This window comes from Anabas testudineus, chromosome 13, assembly GCF_900324465.2.
Source record: "Anabas testudineus chromosome 13, fAnaTes1.2, whole genome shotgun sequence".
NCBI lineage: Eukaryota > Metazoa > Chordata > Actinopteri > Anabantiformes > Anabantidae > Anabas > Anabas testudineus.
The window spans coordinates 2,961,920-2,987,285 of record NC_046622.1 but is presented as its reverse complement, the minus strand read 5'-3'; the positions used below and the strand labels follow the sequence as shown (position 1 = coordinate 2,987,285).

Sequence of the window (25,366 nt, the reverse complement as noted above, 5' to 3'; positions counted from 1 at the left end):
TGTAGTGAGTCCAGGTTGGTGGTGATTCATCTGTGATATCATGAGTCATCATGTTTTGTGTCATGATTGGCTGACATAGCCCTGCTGCTGACTGGCACATTAAACCAGGAAGTGGGAGGGAGAGGGGGCTAGAGGGGTTATTGTGAACTGGATGATGGATTCCTAACAGACACATTTTCTTCTTCTTGAGGGTCACAGACGAACCTGAGAGAATCAGCAGATCTCCGGTCACAAGGTGAGTTAAATCTTTTAACACTGGCAGCAGTAGAATAATCTTAAAAATCATGTTGCAGCCTCATCCCAAGTAGAACCAGGAGCAGATACAGTATTAATGTCTGTGTATGGCAGAAGAAGTTACAGAGATACCCATCTAGGTTGGAGGGAATTTAGACACAGTGTCGCCATTGCATTCTTTATCCCACAGACAGCACTAAAAGAATCATTTTAAAATATGACATAACCTGAGAATCAGTTTTATTGGCCAAGTATATTTGTACAGTCAAAGTATTTGACTCTGCTTCCTAGAGGCTCTCAGCATTACTTCCACACAGTAATAAAAAACAATGACAGAAAGATTCTCCTTAAAACACACAATCATGAATAAAGCTGGGAAAGATCACAACATGTGGCTGAATGTAGGTAGGTAGGTAAAGCAGGTAGGTGAGAACGAAATGTACTGTACCTATAAATTTGTTGTTAATGTTAGTAAATTATATATACACAGTAAAGTATTGATATACATTATCTTTTTACCTAAATGCAGTGAGATTTAAAGTAAACACAAAACAATGTGTCCACATTTTTAACATTTTTTAAAATCACTTTGTAAATATCAGAATTTTACAACACATGAAGTCCCAATTATCAGAACTGGATTATGCTGTGTAACCAACTTAGATCCTGAAACCTAACACCCATATATCAACAATTGAATGATTTATTTTTAAATGTTTATGACAAAATCTGGTGAATGGACACTGTAGTATTACCTGTGTACTTTCTAATTAAAACAGCTTGTTAAACTTGCAGTAAATAACTACAGTTAATTGTCATTCCCTGTTCATCAGCCAGTATATTATCTATATCTCTGTGTTTGCAGAAGCTTGAAACAAATAGACACTATTGCAATTTTATATTATATATTTGATATAGCTGCAGTTATTCTGGTGCACAGAGGACATGGATGATTTCTCAACATAAAGATCAACATTATAAAGACAGTCGAGTTTATTATTACTGAGGAGATACTTCACCCTCATCTTTTTATACTGTATATTTTGGAGTATTATCAGTCTCAGCGACTCAAGTTGTTTAAAGATTTTGTGCACTTTCTCTCAGCTTCAGCTGCTCCAGCCCAGTCACAGTCTCAGGTTAAAATCAACAGGTAAACCAGGCTAACATCAGCTTGCACACTGTGGTGTGGTCGTAGGTGTTGAGCATGGTTCCCTGTGGTAGTTGATCCCTGCAAATAGAACTTTGTTTGTATGATCTAAGGAAAGTATAATTTCTTGCATTGTGTCTGCTCTCCCACTACAGCAGGTTGATCTCTGGCGTTAGTTGGTTTCATATGTGTTGCCAAAAATTAATCAGCACGGCGAAAAGCAATAACAGAAACAATCTAATCAAAACACTAATTAGTTTGTTAAGAATTTATCTGTATAATGTGTTTAACTATAAACTGGCCGTAAAAAAAACTACTACTGTAGTAACTGTCTTATCAGTCCCAAATCCCTGACATTAAAATGTATTAGGTTGGTTTGATTTGTATATTCCCTTTGGTGTTGTACATTCATGTATAGTTGAACAAGTAATTACATTTTCATATAGATATTTACCTTTCTCTGATCTAGCTAGTGAAATGTCCTCATTCATTACTGTGTCATAAAATGTTTTTCTTCTTCTCCCTCTCCTCTATCCACCATAAATACATTCACTTGTCTCCACACAATATTCACACATTAACTCCATTAACTTTACATCTCCATATCTGCGCTGGTACACTGACATCTCATCTCCTGTCCTCTCACCTTACAATCCTCATTTTCAATTTTTTTTTTTCCCTGACCTTCAACCCCTTCAACCCTCCACTATAAACATCTCATCACCACACTTTCTGTTTTATACATTTCCTCTTCTGCTTCCTTCACCCATACCCTCCCTTCTCCTTCTAGTCGCCATCTATCTGGGCATCAGAAAGCGGCCGAGCCCCGGACCCCCCGATGCGGCTGGGATGTGAGGGTGCGGAGCCCCCGTGACCCGGCTGAGGTGGTGCTAGCGCTGCGTGAGGCGGCGCAGGGCTGCGGCTGCCAGGTCCACCTGGCCGGGCCTTTCCTCTTGTCCTGCACCCACGGAGCAGCTGGCGCCCGGGTGGCCTTTGAGGCTGAGGTCTGCCAGCTGCCCGGGGGACTGGGCCAGAGCAGTGGTGTGAGGTTCAAGCGCCTTTGGGGGGCACCGCTAGCCTTCAGAGACATCGCCACCAAAGTGTCCAAGGAGCTGGAGCTCTGAGGGCAACAGGAGGCGGGGTAGACTGAGGACAGACAGGACAGGCTGAATAGTAAAGAGGGATGAGGAGGAGGAACATTTAGCCAGCCACCATCCCCTCCTCCTCTTCCTCATCTGATGTGGCTAGCGATGCCTCGCCTCCACCAAAGACCCTCTTCCTCTGATGCCACCAATTGCAGCCAGACAAACAGATGGACCGCCATCGGCAGACTTGCGATGACCCTTGACCTTGGAGCTGTCAGTGACCAATGACCCCTGCTTAAAACACACCACCACCTGCACATTATGTGAGCCCATGGAGTCCGACTGTTTCTGTTTGTCCGTGTTTGTTTGTTTTCATAATTTCATATTTGATGAGAGAAAGGTAGAGACAGATTGCTGTTGTTATTATTCCTATTGTATGGTATTTTTCTTCATTCCTTTTTAAAGAGCTGCTATTTAAAGAAATGTTAAGTTTATCTGTGTAGTAAGTTTATTTTCTTTCTTTAATGCTTCTAAAATGGGCAGAAGTTCGACATCTGTTCTTCTCAGGAGCAGATGTCACATATTTCAGAAATGAGGGCGCAGTCTGACCTCCGGCCTTTAGAGGGAGACATGCAGAAATGCAGAGACTTGTGACAGACTGAATGAAGCATTACAGCCTTTCTGCCCTTCCACTGATGATGCCTATTTTAATGCTCAGTTGGGATTTTGATATTTGCATCATTTCAGGTAAACAAATGGCTCCACTTCCTGCTGTCTATACTGAATTATCCACAGTGTGTTGATAGCTGGCAGATGAGCTGCTAACAAACAAGCATCGCTGCCTAATAATATACGACCCAAGCTGATATGTTGTATATAACGTAATCATTTCAGCTCATGTTCTGCCTGCCGATTGACCTGATAGTATCTCACTTCTTTCCAAAAAAGATTTTCCTGCCAACTGAACTGTTTAACCAGTTTCCAAATTAGTCACATTAAATAGATAACTCCAAAGTTGCAGCTTTTTTTTAGCAAAAAGACTCTCTTATTGTCAGTGTCTTTCCTTTGCAAGTCAACAGGGAAACAAAATAGGGAATTTTATACTAAAAGGTCTGGAAGATGTACACCTGATTTGATTAACCTAGACAGCTGAAGTCCCATCATAGTGTTAGAACACGGTGAGGCCATTAGGGATCTATGCATGGCTGTAGAAGGAGAAGAAAACTTCTCTCTGTATTTCTATAGGCACCCTTTACGTATATTAAAACAACAAAAAAGCTGTTTAACCCTTAAATCAGATTTTTTTATTCTACTAATACACCGAGTTTGGACACTCGTTTTCCAGCTGGTCCATTGCAGACATAGTTTAAATTCTGATCCAACATGAAGTTAAAAAAACCTTCATCATTTAAATCTCACTAAAGGCAGCGCATTTTTAAAAGGTCACCTGTAATTTGATCTTTTCTAAAAATACCCCCACCCCCATGCACACACGATTACTGTAGCTCGTACTGGTTTAGAGTAAGCGGAGAGTAGTTATTCTGGTAGCACTTTGTTATAACAATACTGTATCACCTGTCGGGACGCCGTTGCTTTCCCCAACTAGTGCAATACAGCCACAAAGCCAAGAATTAAGACTTGAATAAGCATTGGTTCAGACTTAATAGGGCTCCTTGTTTGATTTATTTTTGCATTTTTGATATTGCTGATATATTTTTTAAAAATGTGTTAAGCACTTTTTTTGCTTTTTTAGCCAGAATCACATTGTACTGTACTGGCAGGGTTTTTTAATTGATCTGTATTTTTCCTTTTGTTAAATTGTTAAATCACTTTGCTTCGCACATTTTAAAGCCCACTGAAGTGAAGAATTGAATGCCTCTCATTCATTTACTCACCTATACCTACCTTGAATGGCTTCAGGTTTCCAGGTTAGAGATGCCACTTGATTTCACTCATGCCACAAAGTCATCTTAAGTGATCAGAGGTACAAATTACATTTTTATCTGTTAGAAAGTACCAAAAATGATTCTGTCTCCTAACATTTTGTCCGATTTATGTTTTTGTTTTGACCTAAGCAACATCAAGGGGAAACTATAATTTTAAACTATAACTGTCTGTCGACTATCAGGCTGTGACTCTGATGAGAGATGTATGACTGTTGACCAATGAGACACATTTAAAAACAACCAACATGTGCAGTGACGAGGAAGTCGTTTAAGATGAGAATGTGACCTTAGTGACCTCCTTGGATTTTCTTTTACGAAACACTTTGCTGCTCGTCACAGAACAAATCTAAGATCTAACAAATATACACCAAGTCAGTCACATGTTGCTGTATCGACAAGCAACTTCAAAAGTTTGATGTATTTATGGTAAAAATATACGAAGCCACACAACTATAACTTGAACTTTTGCAGCATCTAACAAAACACTTATATGGAAACGAAAATGTTTGATGTTGCAGCAGATTTGCTGTTAAGTCGACACATTGAACTGTTTGATGAGAGGTTTCAGCCGCAGCAGGTGTCCACCACTATCTGAAAATGTGAAGCTGTGACTTTAGGGCTAGTTTTTGCTTGTGTGTGTGTGTGTGTGTGTGTGTGTGTGTGTGTGTGTGTGTGTGTGTACACGACTGGGGCCCCACTCTCTGAACCTGTTCTCTAGACACAGTTAGAGCCGTGCTTTAAGGCTACAGTTCTGATGTACAGTGTGTTTGAAGCTGTTATCGACAAAACTTAACTTATGGGCTAAAATTATGGACCTGCAATCCTGCATGTCTCCTAGGAAATAATGTGTGACACAAAAATAAAGACTTTCAACTTCTTTCATTTTTTGTCTTTTTCTGTGATGCGTCGATTTAATTCTTGTTTTATGTGACACTGCACCACCTCAATCCAAAAAAGTTGGTCAACTTTTTTCTTAAAGTGGTTCATTTCTATTTCATTAGTTTTCTGTGTTGTGAATAAGATATGAGTTTATGAGATTTACAAACAATTGCATTTTGTTTTTATGTAGATTTTACTCATTTTACTCGTCACAACTTTTTTGGAGGTAGTTTCTTTGCATCAGTGGGGAACAGTTCTGCTACTACTACGTCTACTACACTATCTACTCATGCGTGATCGATGTGTTAAGAAGACTGGAAGTAGAAGGTTTGACTGTTACATGGGGCATATTTTAATTCCAGGTATATTTTACAACCAAACAATTTTTTCTTTTTGTTTTGTATACATAGTCATGACCAGACTTTGTATAGATTGATCCCAGGATGTTACAGAGAAGATGGGGAAAGAAATAATCAAAGTGATAGGATTTTGGAAAGAAGAAGCAAAGAAAAAGAGAAACAGCAGTAGGAAATAAAGGAGTAGAGAGAAAAGTGGAGTGTATATCCAGCACAAGGAAGTAGGTAGGAAGTAGCCAGTTGGCCGAAACCATTAAGATAACTTTACAACAAGGCTACCTGTTCATTTTTATAATAGATATAAAAAAACAAACACAGACAGTCATTCAGTCATTCATTGTCTGTCCACTTTACTTCTGGGCGGGGATCATGTCATCGATGGACTCTCCCTTCTCGAGCTTCTTTTCCATCTCAACCATCAGCTTGACGCCATCAACCACCAGCTGGACCTGCTCAACCTCAGAGGAGCCCAGACGATCAGCGTTGGAGATGTCGAACACACCGCCCACAGAGGCTGTGTCAACGCCACCTGGAGGGAAGAAGATCGATCATAGTGTCAGATGAAGATCCTGTTGGCTGGTCCCATGACCCCCAGGAAGATTTGAAGCCTCATCACTCCCTCCGTATCTAACCATCACTCTGTTAATCTACTATTAAACTAAACAACCTGATGATGTCAGTACCTGTGCCACGCTTCTGCAGACGCAGCCTCTTCAGAATCTCCTCGAACTTGGCGTGTGTGCTGAGCTTGGGCAGCTTAACGTGCACACCACCACGCAGACCGGTTCCCAGGTTGGAGGGGCAGGTCAGGATGTAGCCCAGATGCTCGTTCCACATGAAGCCATGGTTGTGCTTCTTGAAGATCTCCTCAATCTGACGGGTGAACAGAAGGATCAAGATGAATCTGTATTTGTGTGTCCATGTGAAAGTATGCTCGGATGTTTCTGTGTTACCTTCTGCAGGCCAACGCAGAAGCGTCTGAAGACCTCCTTCATGTTGCCTCCCTTCTGCATGGAGATGACACGCAGGTGATCCTCCTCGTTCACCCAGACCAGGAAGGTCTTGTTGTCGTTGTGCCTGGAGGTAAAAAAAAAATCCAGCTCAGTTTGATTTGATTTACGTGCAGCAAAGTTCAAGAATGAGTCATTCCACACTACATGGTTGCATGGATACAAATTGCAGTTTTGGTAAACAATAAAAAACGAGCGTATGCTAAACAATTTTCTGACCCACTGAGCTGCACAGCAATAGATTTGCAGGATGTCACCCCACCTTTAAAGAGGCACTGACACGCTTATAGATCCCTTATTTTAATATTCTAAAAGGACGACCAGATGCACACAAAGTGTGATTTTACAGTTACTTTCTAAATAGGGAGATCTCTGTGTCTCTCACCAGATGCCTCTGGCGTCGGGCCAGTCACGGGCCATACCAGCGCAGGTCAGCAGGGGGGAGACGGGCTTGTCAAACAGGAAGTGATCAGCAATGAGCTGATCCTGCTCGGCATCAGTCATGCCATCCAGGGGGTAATACTTTCCCTTGAACTCACCGTCCAGGCTGGACAGAGCTGAGAGAGGGAAGCGAAAGAATTCGATTACATCCTGTGATCTACAAACACTGGTGTTGGATTCATTGATTCATATTGTTAGAATGACAGTCACCCTCAATGGACAGCTTCTCAATGGCTCTGCGCTCTCCACGGCTGTTGTGGGGGGGCAGGGTGAATCCCTTGATGCTGCGGCCGGTACGGACACGGCTGGACAGCACATAGTTGGGGTCCAGGTCGTCACCTCCCTGAGAGAAGATGACAGAGCAGAAAAAATCCAACAGATCCATTATTTTTGGAATTGAAACTGAAATTTCCTAAAAATTTAGTCTAACTTACATAAGTTATAAAAGATCTTTACCCACCTTCAGGTTCTCGAAGTTCAGGTCGGTCCTGTGCTTGTCGGTGGGTTTGTATCCACCGTGACGGTCAGCAATGACGGGGTCCAGCAGATCCTTGAAGACCTCGTAGGACTCTTCATCACCAGCAACACAGCCCACGGTCATGATGAAGGGGTGACCTAGTGGACAAGAGGTGTGTCCATGAGGCAGCATGAGGAGGTGGGGAACATTATGTTATGTTGTTTTTTACGTATTGATTGTGAGGAATTCTTGGATTAACTGGATTTCATGTTAATATATATAATTAATAATTAATATAATTACATAGGTATAGTTCATATTTGGCCTCCTGTACCAGTTTAATTATGTTCTATTGAACTCTTTGTTGGTTTGTGTTAACTTCTATGCTGACGACTCGCTCTTTCTCACCAGGGTTGTCGACACCAGTCTGGATGACGTCATCCAAGGTGAAGCCACTGGGGGTGGACAAGCTTCTCAGCTTGGCGTAAATCTCCTTGGTCAGTGCCTAAACAGCAGAGTAGGTCAGTGATTATTCATGCAGCTGTGTTTAAAGCTGTTTCTTCTTCAGCAGATTCTTGAACGTGTGCAGTAAAGTGCTAAACAGTGGCACAATCAGCAGTGGCTGCTGAGACCATAGTAATGAATTATGGGTGCGTTACCAGACCTTGGCCATGTGGTTGTTGTGCTGGGACAAATCGGGGAACTCATCTTCCACAGGGAACTTCATTTTGTAGTCATTGTGTTTGTTCTTCTCACTTCTCATGGTTGCGATTCTTATTCCGTCTAAAGGGAAACAACACAAATAGGTTAGGAAGTTATTTAGTGGGACAGAAGCACCTTACTTAAGAACTCCTGTGATTTTATAGTTTGTACATTTGATAACTATTTGTTCAGCATTGAAAGAAACTTGAAACACAGCTTGGTGAATGTCACATTTCTCGTGTGTTGTCTATGAGTCTTCTGGTGAAGAAGAGAGTCCTCATTCTGTCTTTCTGCCTCTATTTGGATTTTCTTTCTTTCTCTCACCTGTCTCACCACCACCTGTCTCCACCTCACAGTGAAGGTTATTAATAGTGTGGCTGTGCCCCTGTCTTGCCGTCCTACTTCCCACTAATATGAACTTAATGGCCAAAAAGCAGAACAAGATAAAACAACACTTTTTAATTAAGTTTTTTAAAACTGAAAATCATGCAAAAAATACAAACTGAGATATCTTCAAACTTTAATTTAACTAATGCACATGATGTATAGTCACAGTTTTTAAGCTTTACTGTGTAAAATGTCTAAATGCAAATGTGGAATCCACGGAGCTGCAGCTGCAGAATCAGCCAGAATAGACATGTGGGGACAGGAATACGTTTACAACCAGCCATCATTCTGTCATCGGTTTCTAAGTTGATCCTCTCCCCATCAGAGGTCAAACCTCAGTTGCGTCAGTTGCAGTAGCTTGACCCCTACTACTCTAAAAGGTCAAAGCTCGAATGCCTCACAGATGGCTGCACAAGTTCCGCGACTAAATCAAGCGCTCATAAACTATTCATTGACACATTTCAAACCTGCCCTGCTGACATCAGCAACCACTGATGGATGGTTGCACCTGTTTCAGTGACACGACGCAGCACTGCAGACTAGTGCTGCCCACAAAGTCAAAGTATTTCAAAGAAAAAGCTGTGTTAGGCTGTGAATCAACAAATGATCTAAGGAGACTTTTATAATTCCCATTCAGTTCAAAGCTTTAAAGAAGTCTCTGACAGATTCATAAAAAAGATGTTGCCCACTTTGAGCAATGTTGCTTTCGGGTTTTGGTCAGGGAGAGGTTTCTGTCCAAAGCTAAATGAAAATATCACTACAGTGTTTCCCTATGGATTTATCAGAAAGACTTTAAAGGTCATTGTTTACCTGCTCAGGAGAAAAGAAAAGAGTAACAGATCCTGGGATCAGATCCTGTGCTCCAAATGTAGGGGTTGCCCAACTTTGCCAGGGGATGGACTTAAGCATTTATACCCAGACCTCTGTTCCTATTGGCTGACCAGGGTTGGGGTCCCCTTGTCTGATTGGTCACAGAGGGTTTTCTGTGCCCGGTTGAGTTTCTAAAAGGAGCGAACATCACACAGCACTCGAGATGAGAGACAAGGCAACAGCTGCAGCTGCTCGGTCCAACTTTTCACCTTTAGCCTTCTGCTCATAGCTGCATGACAGGAGCCTGTGCCTCTCTGCAACAGTGCAGAACAGCTCATGCATCTACGTACATTCATATAACAGCTTTAGGAATAGATTGTCCAGTGTTTTTAGTTTGTCCAGACTAATTTACAGAGACGGTGAATGAACATATAGTGCACATATTCAGTATCTTAAGAGTGTGTGCATAAAAGAGGCTGAATGATACTGAATCCTCCCTGTTTCATAAGTGTTCCTGTCGAGTCAGTGAAGCTGACGAGTTACTGAAGTTCTGTCTGATGTTTCAGAGTTAAAATAACCAGTTTGTCTTTACATCATTACAGATTGGATTTCATTGAGCTGTGGCACATGATAATTTGGTAAGTGAAGGTGTCTGAATGCATGAATTTGACATATGTGTGAAATGTCATGTGATGCATAGTGACAGGCTGTTCTGAGATATTTGGCTGATCAGAGGAGGGAAAACCAAGATATGTCTTCGTATCATTGTATCATATGTTCTGTTAAATGTTCTCAGGATATTTACACACTCTACAGAAAGTATTTATACCTTCATCTTTTTTTAATTCAAGGTGGAAAAAAGTGCAGTTTTTTTCCCAATTTTTCCCAAATAAATTAAATTCAAGTCAATGTTATTTACAATGCACCACATTACAACAAAAATAACCACAATGCACTTCACAGATTGAACAACCTCAATTTCAAAAAAGCCATGATGCTGAATAAAATCTACATAAACTCACTAAGAATGCAGTCATTTGCAAATTGCATAAAGTCCTATTTTCCTTTTATGTCCAGGAAGTGCTACTGCTACTGCACCTCATTATAACTCCATGTTTTAGGCTTTTAAATCAGATAAATTAAATCTACATGTAATCTCAAACCCTCAAATTACACAATTTATACCATTTGATCCTGTTTTGGTTCCATATGCTTTCTCAACAGGAGGACTGCACCAGCATTTGCTTGATGATTCAGAAATCTAACTCGAGTTTGATTCAAACAAACTGAAGTCTGTGCTCTTAGTGAAGCACAGATCAGGACAAGTGTATAGAACTATATAAGTATTGACTGTTCCCAGGAGCACAGCGGCCTCAATAGTTCTGAAATGGAAAAGGTCTGAAACCACTTTGCCTTTGTGCACTTCAGTTGAACTGAGTAGCTGCATGGTGGTGGCAGCATCATGTTATGGGGGTGAACTGAGGGAAGGATGAACAAACACCAGAGAAGTCCTTAAAGAAAATCTGCTGCAGAGTGCGTGACACCTGAGATGACACCTGAGTGACGGGTTCCCTCTCAGACACGTGTTAAATATCTTTGTTAAAGACGCTGGTTGCTCACAGTCCAGCGCCTGCACATGGCAGTTCTGACGCCACTGCTGTGTGTGTGAGTGTTTGAGAGGCCGACTGCTTTTGTACATTTGCAGATGGCAGGCGTGCTCATGACTTTCCAAATGAGTCTACCTCCACGTCACTGCAGGTGGTTCACCCGCTGTGAGAGCAGAAACACCTGCTGATTAGAATAACAACCAGTGACAGACTGTTGGTGTAGTGAGGAAGTGACTAATAAAGAAGCTGTGACTTCGTGTTAATGATGTTAGAAACTCTAAAAGTTGTTTAAACATTTTACCTGCACTACATCAAACCACGTTCAATAAAACTCAAAGGTCACGCTGACTGAAATGCAATATGTGTCTTCTGCCCATTCAAACCAGTTAGTTCTGTAGCTCATATGCCACTGGGGCAGAGAGCCAGTACCCCAGTTTAGACTGTCACCATATCCCTAAGCTCCCCCCTCCCCAACACATCCACACCACTCCCCAAACTTAGAGCCAACAACCCCAGAGCCCTGCAGCTGCCCAGGGGAAACTGGCCCCAAGGACAGTTATGCAACCTGGAACAGTGTGTGAAGCATTCATCCATTATCTGCAGCACTTTTCCTGTGTGTCAAACATTTACCATGATTCTTATCCGACTCTCAAGAGCAAAATTTAAACATTTGAATACTTTATGGACTTGGTGCATGTGAAATGAAGTGATGTTTGAATGAAATAGATGTACAGTTTGTTCTCTGACGCCTGTGTGACGGTTAGAAAAACATGTAAACTAGTTCCGAGGCTGCAGGGTGAGGGGATTGTTGTGTTGTTTGAGTTTTAGTGCTAGTTTGTATCATTTGTTCATCCTGATTCCTAGAAATCATTGTAAGTAGTAAGGCATAAAGTATTTTCTAAAGCCAGTTTGAGCTGGCGTGCAGTCTGAAACCAGATTCTAATTCACAGCGCAGGCCTTAGGGAGTACTTGAGGTTGCCTTTACACATTCACGCGTGGGTGTAGTCTCGGCCTCCGACAGGACACAGATCTGTGATGTTTCCATCCACATCATATAGCTCCATAATTCATCCATGTGTTCTTGTACTTGAAGAAGACTCTATTGACGTTCTTGCACATTAAAACTCTCATGCAGAGATAAGTTCTGGGCGACACTCTGAGGTTTTGTGTAATATTGTGATGAAAGATCTCAGGTTTCAGTTCTTAGGGTAAAAAAGTGTTATTTATCATTTATCGACATACAAACCCTGAATTAAAGGGACATCACGGCTCACATCAAAGTCTGTGTACAGGTCTGAGGAAACCCTGAGTGAAGATGGGAAGGAACTAGAATGAACCTTTGAGCAACAAAATCAAACCCATTCATTCAGGAGTCCAAGTGGACGTTTGTGTCGAGGCTTTCTTAAAAATCGGACAGTTTAGAATTAGACATAAGCTCCAAATAGTCATTAAAGAGATGGTATAATAAGCAAAGCAAGCAGAGCAGAAGGATTTATTACATATAAATATAAACGTTTTGTTCTTATAGTGGTAAAATAATGTGTTTTATGCTGAAATGCAGCAGGAATCACATCATTGATTATTGCAGGAAGAAGAGAGGGTGGTAAACACACAATGAAACGTGAGCTGGCTGAGTAACTCGTGAGCGGGTAGGTAGACGTGAGGAGGTGCAGGGGTGCGAGGGTGTCGGGGTGAACCGTGGATTTCTATCTTTAGCTTCGTCTCACCGGGTTCTCCGAGCTCCAGTTCCAGTTCTCCCGATTGAATTGCATTGACTCAGCCGTCTGTCCCTCCATCCATTGACTTGACTCTGTGGATGGTGAAATCTCAACAGCTATTTGATGGTTTAACATGTAATTGATCACATTCTGCAGAGGCTGATGACTGTGACTTTTCAACCATGGGGTACAACCAAATCAACCTCTACCTCTATTCCTATCAGCTTCATTTGTGCTTGTTACATCCCAACAAATTAGGTCCTGAAACTGCATCAAGTCAACATCAAATGACACTAATTCATCCATTTATCGTGGAATCCAGTCTTAAATATGCGTTTATTTAAAAAGCAGCTTTACACTCAACAAGACCTTCAAGTCTGTTCTGCCATGTGCTGCACAGGGATCCTTATGCATACGTCTGGAAACAACAAAAATGTTTTGTCAAACATAAAAAGAGGAAAAAGAACCAACGTGTGAGATTACAGCAAACTGAGTCAGTACTAGTCCACTTAAGAGCTTAGAATTAGCAGCTATTAGAAAGGTCAGTGGGGCTGAACTGAGGCTTAGGAGGTTTTACATTAAAGTGTTTTTTGTCCCTTCTGGTCTTCAGATTGTTTGTTAGAGTCACCAGAAGCTTTACTAGAGACATATCAGCAGTTTTATCTCTTTACAGTTCATGTACAGACTGAATATATTTCATCTTAATCTTAAGTAAAGTTTCTTTGTAGGATTTTGTCAACTACAGCTTTAAGTCACTAAACTTACACTGAAACATTAAGACTGACTCTAACTTGAATGTGTAAAAGGATTTATTCACCTAAAACTCAGTTTCCCATAATCCCTTTGGACTCTACCTCAGCTGTTATTGATTGGATGTGATTGTTTGTCCTGCCTGTGTACACCAGCAGTACGATGAACCATAAATGTAAGTGACTGTTTGTGATCATCATTAATAGTAGTTAGTGTTTTAATGTGTTAATTATTTTAATATCGTTGCTGCAGTTGTTGTTTTGTTTCCTTAGATAAAAATTCTTGTTATAATTCAACCTAGCAAAAAATAAAAAAGACCAAAATCACCAAGTTAAATCTCACAATTTATTAGTTAATGGTAAAAGAACATAAAAGCTATAAACGTGTTTCCTTCATTAAAGGCAGAGATCCATCAATTTCTATCAGTGTTAGTTTCAGATGTTAACATATGCACACCTATATGTGTGACGGCACCTCTGCTGCAGATCTGCTGCTATTAAAACTTCATCTTCTCCCTGGAAGTCAGTGGATATTTCAGCTGGACAGTGTGTTTGACTGACCACATCTGTCTCCTACTGAAAATGCATCATTGAGAGGAGATGAGGAGAATAAAGGATCTTTTTAATTCCCAGCACCTTTCATTCATCATCTGTCCTGTTGTTGCAGAGCCGGTGTCACATGAGACGGCCAACCAAAACCCGATCGGTCGCCCTCCTGACCCCGGGCCTGGCTCTGACCCTTGTATGTGAATTTGTGGGGAGCAGCATGTACTGGACGGCAGTTTGTAGGCACAGAGGCCTGGAGCAGCTTCCCCCTGGAAGCAGTGACCTTTTGTGGCTGGGCCCTGCCTGCAGCCCCCCATGGTCAGTTGCTGGTGCTTCTCTGTCTACCTGACAGCTGAGCCGTCCGTCACTCTGCTCATATAACTGTCACCCACCGGGATAGTCTGTGTGTTGCTGCTTATCATCTCCTCCTTACTGAATTTTCACTTGATTTGATTTTAAAAGAATTAATACTCATTTTATTTATATATATTTATGTATATATCCTTTTACTCTGAATATCTATTGTTCAGTATCTCTATTTAAAGCTAACAACAACACAAGAAAACAAAGTGCACACAGGAGCAGATAACAGAGCAGTAATATTGGTAATTAACAACATCAACACTATAGTTTATTTACAGCAAAAACCCCAATTAAAAAAAAAAAGCTGATTTGTTTAATTTATGTATTTTCATGTTTCAGGTTTGTTGTTTGCACACGAAACATTTAACTTTAACAGCTACTGTACCGACACAGCAGGTCTGTGTATAACACATAGACCTAAACTGTTCTTTTGTCCTGTTTATTTGTTGATGCTCAGACAGATCTTATGTCTCTGTCTTTAGTCTGTGTGTTGTCTCCTCCTGCAGGATGTCCATCGGCCTTGTCATGGTGCTGCAGTGCATCCTGGGAAAAATGGGGTCAGGTAAGCTCCATCAACTTAGGCAGTGACAACTGGCCTGAGGCAGGAAGTTGTGGGAATTTAACTTCAGAATAAAAGTATAAATAAGCTGTCCAAAAAAAAAGTCACCGCCTGGATTTAACTAAACAAATAGGTAAGAGGTAGTGTCTACTGTACAAGCCTGTGGGGGCAGTGCTATGATCTGGGGTTGCTGCAGTTGGTCCGGTCTAGGTTCAGCAACGTTATGTGTCCAAAGAATGAGGTCAGCTGACGACCTGAATATACTGAAGGACCAGGTTATTACATCAGTGGATTTTTTTCTTCCATGATATCATGAGCATATTCCAAGATGACAATGTGGGGATTCATCAGGCTGAAATTATGAAAGAGTAATTCAGGGAGCATCACACATCATGTTCACACAAAGATTAACCACCATAGAGTCGAGACCTTAGCGCCACTGAGAATCTTTGGGATGCACAGAAGTCCGACTCTCCCATCATTAATACAAGATCTTGGTGAAAAATTAATGCAACTCTGCTACGGGAATAAATGTTGAGACGTTGCAGAAGCTTATCTAAATGATGCCATGTTATGAATGTGGCTGTAATCAAAGCTAAAAGCAAAATATTAGTGTGCCTTACTTACTTATTGTGTGTGTTTTTACCTTACAGAGCTGATTAATTAACTGTGACATGATTCCAGTTACTATTAATGTACTCACTGTTTTTATTTCAGTGTTCCTGACATGTTGTATTTTATAATTACAACTGTATTTCTGCATTTTAGTGATAAATGTCATAAACATCATATCCTGCACCAATGTGGTTAAGTTTATGTTCCAGTTTAGTTAATATATTCTTACTGTGTGTGTTGCTCCAACAAGTTAAATCCAGAAGTAGTTTGAGGAAATAAAAAATAAAATTGTGCTGATGCTGAAGTGGAAGTTGAAGCCTGACACCTGTTAGTACCTTTTGTAACTTTACAGGTGTCAAGATAGAGAACTGAAACTGTGTGTAGTTAAAATTCAGCTAAATACTGCTCATAAATACAAACCATATTAAAATCTAATTTAGTACAGAAACAACACAGTGGGGACTAAAAAGAGACGTGTCTGTACAGACTGATCAGACAACTGAAAAATGTTTAAATTGTGTGTAAAACAAGTAGTTTCCCCATGATTCATATAATAAACAAAACCAAACACTGACTAAAACTCAATATATGTGTTTAAAAAAAGTCACAGGATCTATGAAACTGTGTTAACCAAACTTATTCAGCATTTTATTGGAGGCTTTTAAGTAAAATACAGAAAATGCCAATACATTGATTCATCTGGTGATTAACATTTATGTACATGAGAGAATTTATTTTAACGTCCACAAAGCTGGAAATGTAGATTACTTATGTTACATGACTAAAATATGTCCTGAAAGTCATTACAAAGAGGGGAAAAGGAAAATAAAATTACTAACAATTAATGCTGCTATTATTGACTGGTGCCTGCAGTTTATTATTATTTGTAATCTATTTTATAATCTATTTTAAAATCTATTTTATAATCTATTTTAAAATCTATTTTAAAATCTATTTTAAAATCTATTCTGATTTATGTATTCACGTTGTTTTGATGAGACTTTTATTCTGAAGGGCAGAGCCGGATGCCGGTGGATCTGTGATGACGGGACGAGCTGAGCTCCGAGGAGGCGGCAGGTGAATGATTTACGGCTTCTAGAGGTTTTTATCGTGACACCTGTTCAACATTCAATTAACCGAAACATACCGAGAACCGACATGTTCCGCTTTTCACGCCAGGTTCTGCTTTTCGAGTGAAAACAAGAAAAGTATCTGAAGAGTGGACAAAAAGACGAGAGCACGCCGGCGGAGTCTGGACTTAGCAGGTAGAGCTATAAATAACTCCTGTTGATGCGGGGCTGGAGTGCGTGTGTGTGTGTGTGTGTGTGTGTGTGTGTGTGTGTTTACATCGTGTTTACATCGTGTTCTTTTGCAAAATGATTAATTACAAATAAAAGAGAAATAAGAATGTGTTTTACAGCAGATGTTCAGACACAAAATGAATTGAATTTATAAAAAAAGTCTCTTAATGTGACGCAGTCGTCGTTTTATCAACAGAAGAATCATTTAGTTTAAATTTCCATAAAAACCATTAATTGTCAGATGTTAGAGAAGCGACGACGAGGCCTGTTGCACAAACAGGCTTTAAACAAACATAGAAACAGTGGGATTTACATATTTAAACGCTGCAGGTAGATTTGGGTTCATTATTATTATCATTATTATTATTACTTACTTTGAAAATGAATGCATACATTTTCTGTCAGCTGTCTTTGCTGCACATGCATGCTCTCCTTATTCAATAAAAGCATAAAAAATAAGCTAATAAAACAAGAAACACATCTTAAAAAAATAAAAAAGCCAAAATAATTTGTGACAATCACTCAGAATTATTATTATAGAAGAATCCACAGTGGGGAAAACCTAGTTTCACTGCCCCACATGTCCACACACATGCAGGCTGCAGGCAACATAAACAAGAAAGGTCAATAAACACAAATCTAACTTTCAAATAAATCTATCTGGGTCATGGGTTTTTGTTTTAATTGTTGTTTTTTTGGTTTTGTGGGACTTTGAAACAGTTTCACTTTATGTAAAGTCTGTGCACAAAGGCAACTGATGGGTTCTCTTACAACATGAAATATCAGATTTCTAACTTTACTAAACACCAACGTGACGTTTTCTCGGTTTCCTCTTTTCTGGTCGGATCTGGGAAGAGAGAGAAGTGAGCATACAGAACTAAATACTGATGTTACAGCATAAAAATAGTCGTTTTCCTTTCAGTTTGTCGCTGGTTTTGTCAGGTTTAGTATGTTCTTTAGAGTATTTATCGACTGTCTCTGTTTTTATTTGCTTTATTCTCTCACATATAAACTGTGTGAGATTAGACTTTTGTATTTTTAAAGTTGCAGCGTGTAAGATTTAGTGACACCTAGATGTAAGATTGCAGATAGCAACAATCTACGACCACAGTAAGTTGTAATTTGTGAAGTGATGAAGTTATAGTTTAGGTACTTTTACTCTTCTGAGCTAAAGAAACTACAGTGATTCTTATTTTCAAAGTAATCCTATTTCTGTAGTTAAACACTACTAATGCCACACATACTGATCCTTCTCTTTCTTTTACTACTACACGTACGGCTGTGATGACTTGTTTTCTCTCCTCTTGCTGTTCACAGGTCAGTGAGGAACCTCAGAGTTGGCACCATGTTGTCGGCGGAGGAGATTCTGTGCAGCACGCAGCAGGTGATGGCGGGGTTGGAGGCGCTGAAAGGAGAGAACCGCGGTCTGCTGGAGAATCTGCAGGAGGCGCTGGAGAGCTGTCCGGCATCAGACAGCGGCAGCGTGGAGCAGGAGAAGAGCGGCATCATCCGCCAAACGCTGGAGAGGATTGAGCTGGGGCTGAGCGAGGCACAGGTACAGTAGCTACAGTGAAAGGTGTCGTTTACCACAGAACACTTAAATATAAAAAGGAGCAAATATTACGTCAATATTCAGAGTTTGAATCTTAATTTGGATAATTTATCTCTCCACTGTCTGAGATTATGAAACTGTGGCAGGTATAAATGAACTGGACGCCTGCAGCCTCTTTATACTACAATAAAAACTGCAGTACGATAAAGTAGCAGCACAGTCAACATGACAACAGCTCCAATTTCAAAACAGTCAGTTCATCCAGGTTTCAGGTGAGAGTCTGTTTATTGGGAGGAAAAAATGAGTTATGTTGTAAATAAAGTTTTATTTACAGTGTACGTTCACTGTTTGTATCTGAGGGAACAAACGTAAGAATCGGTTTTGTTGTGTGTTTGTCTCCAACTCGTGCTGAGGTGATGGACAGAAGCGATCTGACTGGGATCTTTCTGATCCCCTGTGTTTGTGTGAGTAAGTCGGGCGACGTGCATTACCATGGACGCAGCATTGTTTACACACAGTTACAGCTAGCCTGCTATTAGCTATTAATCCTGCAAAACACAGGTCTGCTCCCAGGAGAAAGACCTGAAATCCACCAGGAGCTGAGGAGGAGAAAAATCAGAGGGAATTTCTCTCCAATAACTTGGACGAGTCGTCTGCAGTTTGAACTGCAGATTAGATGAGAATAAACACAAATGCTGTAATTAATGTGGTATTGGACTCTTCTCTTTTACCTTTGTGAGGTGTGTTTGAAGTGTTTATTAACTGTCAGTTAAAGTGAATTCATCGATCACAGGTTTATTTTTCCTCCCTGCAGGTGATGATGGCGTTGTCGGCTCATCTCGGTTCACTAGAGGCAGAGAAGCAGAAGCTGCGAGCTCAGGTGAGCGACAGGTGCAGGAACAAAAAGGACAACGACTTTGTATTATTTATGTTCAGTGTTTGGACACTGTACAAAATGAATCTCCCTCAAATCGTCCTTCTCATCATGTCATGCTCTCCTTCGTCCTTTCTTTCCTTCCCCTCTCTTTTCCTCCGCCCCTCTGCCTCAGGTGCGTCGTCTCTGTCAGGAGAACCAGTGGTTGAGGGACGAGCTGGCCGATGCTCAGCAGCGGCTGCAGGACAGGGAGCAGGAGGTGGTCACCCTGGAGGAGCAGAACAGACACCTGCAGTTCATGTCCTCCATACGCAAATACGACCAGGAGGAGCCACAGCTGGTGAGGACGGAGGGCACAAACTGGTTATTGTGTTTGTTCAGGAAGCTTCACCAAGGATCAAATGTAGAAAAACAAGTTGGCAACACGAGCAGGAAAAGTCTGCTCTTTATGTAACCAACACATTCTGGCACTGGGTCTTGGTCAGGACCCTGTTTTGTGTCTCTTATTTCGGGAAAACCTGATCTGGCTCCTAGACTGGGACAAAAACAGGAAGCGCACAGGAACATGGAATAATGAAAGACGTGCAAACAAAGAGGTCGAGAAAACCTGTGGGTAGTGGATTAAAAACTAGATCTGACCAAAATCAGTTCTTTGTACATTTATCTGAACCTGTGAGTTTTAGTCCTGGACAGAACACAGTGTGTTTCTACCTGTAATAAATGTGCTGGAAAAGCAAAGGTGAGCGTAAGGAGGAGTAGGAAGCTCTGTGACGTGCAGGTTTGTCACTGTGAGCACAGCAATCATATCCCATTAAAAATAAAAATTTAATCTAAAAAATACACTGATGTCATTAGTTTGAATCAGAATTACAACTCTTCACAGCAGGAGCTTGTTTATCTGCAGGTTCTCAGTGTTTGTTTCTCTCTTCAGGATGAAAAAGACACGTCTTCCAACAAGGAATCTCTGGACGACCTTTTTCCTGCAGAGGACGAGGAACAGTCACAGAGTAAGAATCGACCTGTGGTGGTATTATTATAATTATTACAAACTTTAATGTCCAGTGTGTGTTTTTAAATCATTCACTGCGTGAAAGTCAACCTCGCTTCACTGAAATTAAAATAACTTGTGTGTGCAGCGTTTCTGCAAATACAGCAAATACAAGATACAGGTGTATTATAAATGGAAGGAGTTTATTTATTATTATAGATGTTTAAGTTACATAAAATTTCCCAGTCAGCTCATTAATGTTTGTTCACGGTGGGGTATAAAGAGTCCTGATCCTTTAATACCTGTGTTGATTCTCCTGTTGTTAAGTCTTTATTGTACACACACTGTTACTGCTGCTTATCACATGTTGAACCACAAACTTGTCAAGCTCTGCTCTGACACTGAACATCTGCAGTGAACGAGGGAAAATCTTGATCAAATATGACATGATGATAATACGAGAGGTGAAAAGTCGCTGCTCATTAGTTATTTTTATTATAAGAAGAACGTGTGTCTGTGTGTCACTCAGTGTCTCAGCCTCACCGCAGCAGCGCAGCAGCCGCAGCCCAGCAGGGCGGCTACGAGATTCCCGCTCGCCTCCGAACGCTGCACAACCTGGTCATCCAGTACGCATCCCAGGGACGATACGAAGTCGCTGTACCGCTCTGCAAACAGGTGAGACGGAGCTTGACAGACCTCAGTCTGCGAGCAGGGGAAACGCAGCCTTTCTCAAAATGTGAAAATCTCGTAACAGGCTTTGGAAGACCTGGAGAAGTCCTCGGGACACACGCACCCAGACGTAGCCACCATGCTGAATATCCTGGCGCTGGTGTACAGGTGAGGCAGTTACCATGGCAACGAAAGATTAGCCACTAACAACATAATTAAACAGTTGTTGTCTCTGTATGGTTTCACCTGGATCAACACGTTTGTTTCTACAGAGACCAAAACAAATACAAAGAAGCAGCCAACCTGCTGAACGACGCGCTGGCGATCAGGGAGAAAACTCTGGGATTGGACCATCCGGCCGTAAGTTTCCTGCATTTATAAACCAGTTTTTGCTCGTTTGGTTGTGGAATCAAATCAAAATAGATAAACAGGCCATTGCTTATAAAAATGTATGCAACTTTATAAAAAAGAGAATAGAAGTTGAAATCTCAGACCGTGTGATGTCGCAGTTCAACCTGTGGTCAGGTGCTCTCCTAATTTTCCTTAATCCAAAACATGATGAGTCCAAACTGGACACAGAGTAGTTTGTCCAAAAAACTAAATATAAAGTCCAAGGAGCTGTTAACTGGTTACTAACGTTTAGCGGTGATGAACAGATCAGGATAAGAGTAGAAAGCCACGTGTAATCCTCTGTCCAGGTGAGGGAACCATCTAGAGTCGGCCGTCTGGACCTGAAACGGTTCACTTGACAACTGTATTAAAGTGAAGGAACTGTTACCAAAGAACTGCAATAAGTTTATAACAGAGAGATTTCATTCTCTAATCATGAACGACACAAAACAAAGTATAAAACTATAAAAATCTACAACAAAACTGTGCAAAAAGTGAAGTTACAGACATCTACGACTAAAAGGTCGAAACTAATATTTGATCCTTCAGTCGTTGGGTCCAACCTGTTTATTGAAGTTCAGATCGTATTGACAGAGGTTTTACCTTCAATACACTGTTGTGAGGACCAGCTAAATGTCCTCACAGGTTTTGGTTTGGGTAAGGGGCTAGGGAATGTTTTATGTATACAGAGACATGACTGTGTGTGCAGGTGGCTGCTACACTCAACAACCTGGCCGTGCTTTATGGGAAAAGAGGGAAATACAAGGAAGCAGAGCCGCTGTGTAAGAGAGCTCTGGAGATCAGAGAGAAGGTGAGTGAACATGTATCTAACTGCTCTTACAGTGAACTCCAATAATTTATTATCTAATTTAAGATCAAGTCTGAACTTGTAGCTTTGATTTTAAAACATTGGGATCTTTGTTTTGAGCACAATAAACTTTACATGTCTCACAGTTATAAACATAGTGATGATTATTTGTCCCGTCAGATGCTGTAATCCTTATAGAAAGTGTCACGTTCATCATCCTCTGTGTCTGAATGCTCCCTACAGGTTCTGGGTACAGACCACCCAGATGTGGCCAAGCAGCTGAACAACCTGGCTCTGCTGTGTCAGAACCAGGGAAAGTACCAGGAGGTGGAGCAGTACTACGAACGTGCTCTGCACATCTACCAGAGCAAACTGGGACCAGACGACGCCAACGTGGCCAAAACCAAGAACAACCTGGTGAGACGAGAGTAAACTCAGTGAAATGTGTCTGGAGCTCTCCTGTATGTGTTTTTTATGTTTCACAGCGACTCCTCAGTGTTTCCATGTTGTCCTTTGTCGTCTTCAGGCATCGTGTTATCTGAAGCAGGGAAAATACAGACAAGCTGAGTCTCTTTACAAAGAAATCCTCACCAGAGCTCATGAGAAGGAGTTTGGATCAGTGGAAGGTACAAAACAGCTTTTTAAAAGCAGGAAATATTCTAAATGCTGCATTTAAAACAATGTGTCTCCCGCTTAGCGCTTGATGTTTCATTTAACAGCCCTGTTTTATGATATTATCGCCTACTTTGACAAACTACGTATGTACTGTGTTCACGCGCTGGCCGTCGTTCTGTCCTCCAGGCGACGGTCGTCCCACCTGGTCCGGAGCGGAGGACGGCGGCTCCAGACAGGACGGACTCAGCACCCTGAGGCGGAGCGGCTCCTTCACCAAGCTCAGAGAATCGATTCGCAGAAGCAGCGAGAAACTGGTTCGCAAGCTGAAAGGAGTCGGCGTGGAGGAAACGACGCCGAGGAATGCTGGGTAATATTCTGTTGTATGAGTGTTTAAACCAGACTCCATCAGTAAACGAGTTGGTTAACGAACGTGCAGAGAAGTTAAATCTTTAATTTGTCCTTAAATCACTGTTGGTTTGTATTTCGTCTTCTGTTTTCAGGATGAAGAGGGCAAACTCGCTCAACGTGTTAAATGTTGGAGCCAGAGAGAGTCAGGACGGAGCTCAGGTGAGCGAACATGCATCATTAAAGGAACAGTTCGGGATTATTCAAGCTGGTCTCAAGCAAACATCGACTCATTAACGTACATTTAGTCGTTCAAACTGTTCCTGCTGTGCACAGCTGTCACACACGGACTGTATCTGAAACTTCAACCAAATCAAGTCAGTGTCTTTCAGAGTTACAGGGTATTTAAAACAAACTCTTTTACTGGCTGTGTAGCGGCTAGTGACTCGGTTTAGTTGGACTTCACAAGAGGAAGCTAGAGGAAATCTTCGCCGTCCTTTATTTTTTACAGCGTTCTTATCGAAAAGAGTCAAGAGAATCAACACTCTGAACTGAAGCTGAACTCTTCCTTACATCTGATTATCTAACTTTACATGAGGATGTCACAGATAGTCGACGTCCTCTCAGACTTCTGTTCTCTGCAGATCCAGAAACGTTTTAACACCCTTCACGTGTTTTTGTTTTGCAGTCGAGCCAGTTGACAGATATTCGAGGCCTGAGCTCCAGCACACAGAGCTTAGCGAGACGAGGATCGACCGGTGGGACCAGCTGACACACACACACACACACACACACACACACCGAATGATCTTCCACTTTGTCCTTTAGAAAAACTTAAACACAACTGGAGACTTGGTCAAATTCTAAAGATGTTTTCAGGTTAATTTAACCTCTGAGGAACATTTTTTGACTAGTTTGTCTCCAGGAAGTGATGAAGCCGCCATCACACCTGTGCTGCACTACAACATTTCTTCCTGTTCACGTGAAATCATTCCTTCTTCAGTTAGATTAAAAACGAATCGTTTCTTGATAAGTTAATTAATAACTTAACTTTTAAACCATTCAGAAACAATAGTTCTTTACAGCATGAGTGAAAAGTTTACATTTGAGGTACTGTTCCTCGTGTTAGTGTCCTTTAGGTACATTTTCCTTAGTACTAAATTAATTTAGTTTCTTTTTTTTTTTAAAGAAACAGGCACCTTGACATTAAATATAAAATTCTTTAAATAAATAAGTTCTCTTTGGAGAAGCACAGAGATGAAAGAGTTCACAGGGAGCAAGAAGTAAGTTCAGCTATAAAGTTTCTACTTAAAGTAATTTAAATTTTTACCTTTAAAATGTGCAGGTTATTAAGTTTTTAGTGCATTTTCATAGTTTTTAATGATCATAAAGACACAAATGTGTTTACTGTAGATGTTTTGCACCACAGTCCTGTTCTGTCATTCCACTTTATGAAAATAAAAATAAGGACCAATAATTTAAAAACTGTACTAAATTAACTTAATAAAAAAAAAAAAAAAAGAAAATCTGACTGAAAAACAAATGATGAGAAAACACTCTCATAGTCATGTTAAAAATAAACAATATTCAGCTTTCATTAATTTGTATAGTTTTTATAGTCAGAAGTAACTAAGTACATTTATTTTTTGTACATTTGAGTACAGTTCAGGGGTTCCTATACCTTCTACTTCACTATAATTCAGAAATACTGCAGTGGTACAGATAAACTGTTTGAGTTGTTATAACGTTTATTATAACTCTGTTATCTTATCTAACAATACATTAACTGTAATGTATTCTGTAGACACATTAGTGCTGCTGGGAAATCGGGTTCTCTGAATGTTTATCCCACAACTGATTTTATTTCACAAAACCTTTTTTTTTCTCATTGAAAAATACTTAATGCTATTTTTCCACGATGGGATTTACTGATTGTACGTTTACTGTCATTTGTCTGTTACGAGCTAAACGAAGCATTTGTACGATTGTTAGATTTGAAACCGTTTCCTCTGATGCTGTGTTTAAATATGAATGTTTTATATTTGAAAACTTGAGCTAAAATAAACAGCAATGAAACATTAAAACCTTCGTAGTGCATAAATTTGAGATTTAAGTATTTACATCTCGTCTGAAACAGTTTCAGGATGGAACGACCTCTTATCTTAAAAAGATTTCATCAATGTTGAAACACACAAAATCAGACTAAAGTCAGT

At 40.6% G+C, this 25,366-nt stretch overlaps 3 protein-coding genes across 6 annotated transcripts in view; 2 read left to right on the top strand and 1 right to left on the bottom strand.

The window, feature by feature from the left end:
• The window catches only part of mark4 (microtubule affinity regulating kinase 4), a 44,725-nt gene extending 38,921 nt beyond the window's left edge, over positions 1–5,804 (top strand). The window contains exons 16-17 of one of the 3 annotated variants that reach the window (XM_026370227.1): positions 191–235; positions 2,172–5,804. In XM_026370227.1, the coding sequence (XP_026226012.1) occupies positions 191–235; positions 2,172–2,505 (379 nt within the window). In that variant the 3' untranslated portion in view covers positions 2,506–5,804. Of the gene's footprint in view, positions 1–190 lie in introns of all 3 variants that reach the window. The other 2 variants (XM_026370242.1, XM_026370236.1) reach the window with 2 other exon arrangements.
• ckmb (creatine kinase, muscle b) lies at positions 5,620–9,550 on the bottom strand. The gene is made up of 9 exons (XM_026370289.1): positions 9,455–9,550; positions 8,220–8,338; positions 7,964–8,060; positions 7,559–7,713; positions 7,309–7,441; positions 7,043–7,214; positions 6,601–6,724; positions 6,331–6,520; positions 5,620–6,176 (listed from the first exon to the last, which is right to left on the bottom strand). Exons 2-9 carry the CDS (start codon positions 8,316–8,318, stop codon positions 5,998–6,000), a joined length of 1,149 nt encoding a protein of 382 aa, XP_026226074.1. The 5' UTR covers positions 8,319–8,338; positions 9,455–9,550; the 3' UTR covers positions 5,620–5,997.
• Positions 9,551–16,648: 7,098 nt separating this feature from the next.
• Positions 16,649–24,330, top strand: klc3 (kinesin light chain 3). Of its 2 annotated transcripts, XM_026370270.1 has the most exons (15): positions 16,649–16,688; positions 16,791–16,876; positions 18,230–18,467; positions 19,279–19,344; positions 19,514–19,678; positions 20,270–20,345; positions 20,856–21,001; positions 21,081–21,163; positions 21,268–21,355; positions 22,095–22,196; positions 22,437–22,610; positions 22,720–22,819; positions 22,995–23,175; positions 23,309–23,375; positions 23,842–24,330. In XM_026370270.1, exons 3-15 carry the CDS (start codon positions 18,258–18,260, stop codon positions 23,923–23,925), a joined length of 1,542 nt encoding a protein of 513 aa, XP_026226055.1. In that variant the 5' UTR covers positions 16,649–16,688; positions 16,791–16,876; positions 18,230–18,257; the 3' UTR covers positions 23,926–24,330. The 2 variants fall into 2 exon arrangements, with proteins under 2 accessions (XP_026226055.1, XP_026226064.1); XM_026370279.1 differs by lacking the exons at positions 16,649–16,688; positions 16,791–16,876 and adding an exon at positions 17,848–18,022.
• Positions 24,331–25,366: the final 1,036 nt, after the last annotated feature.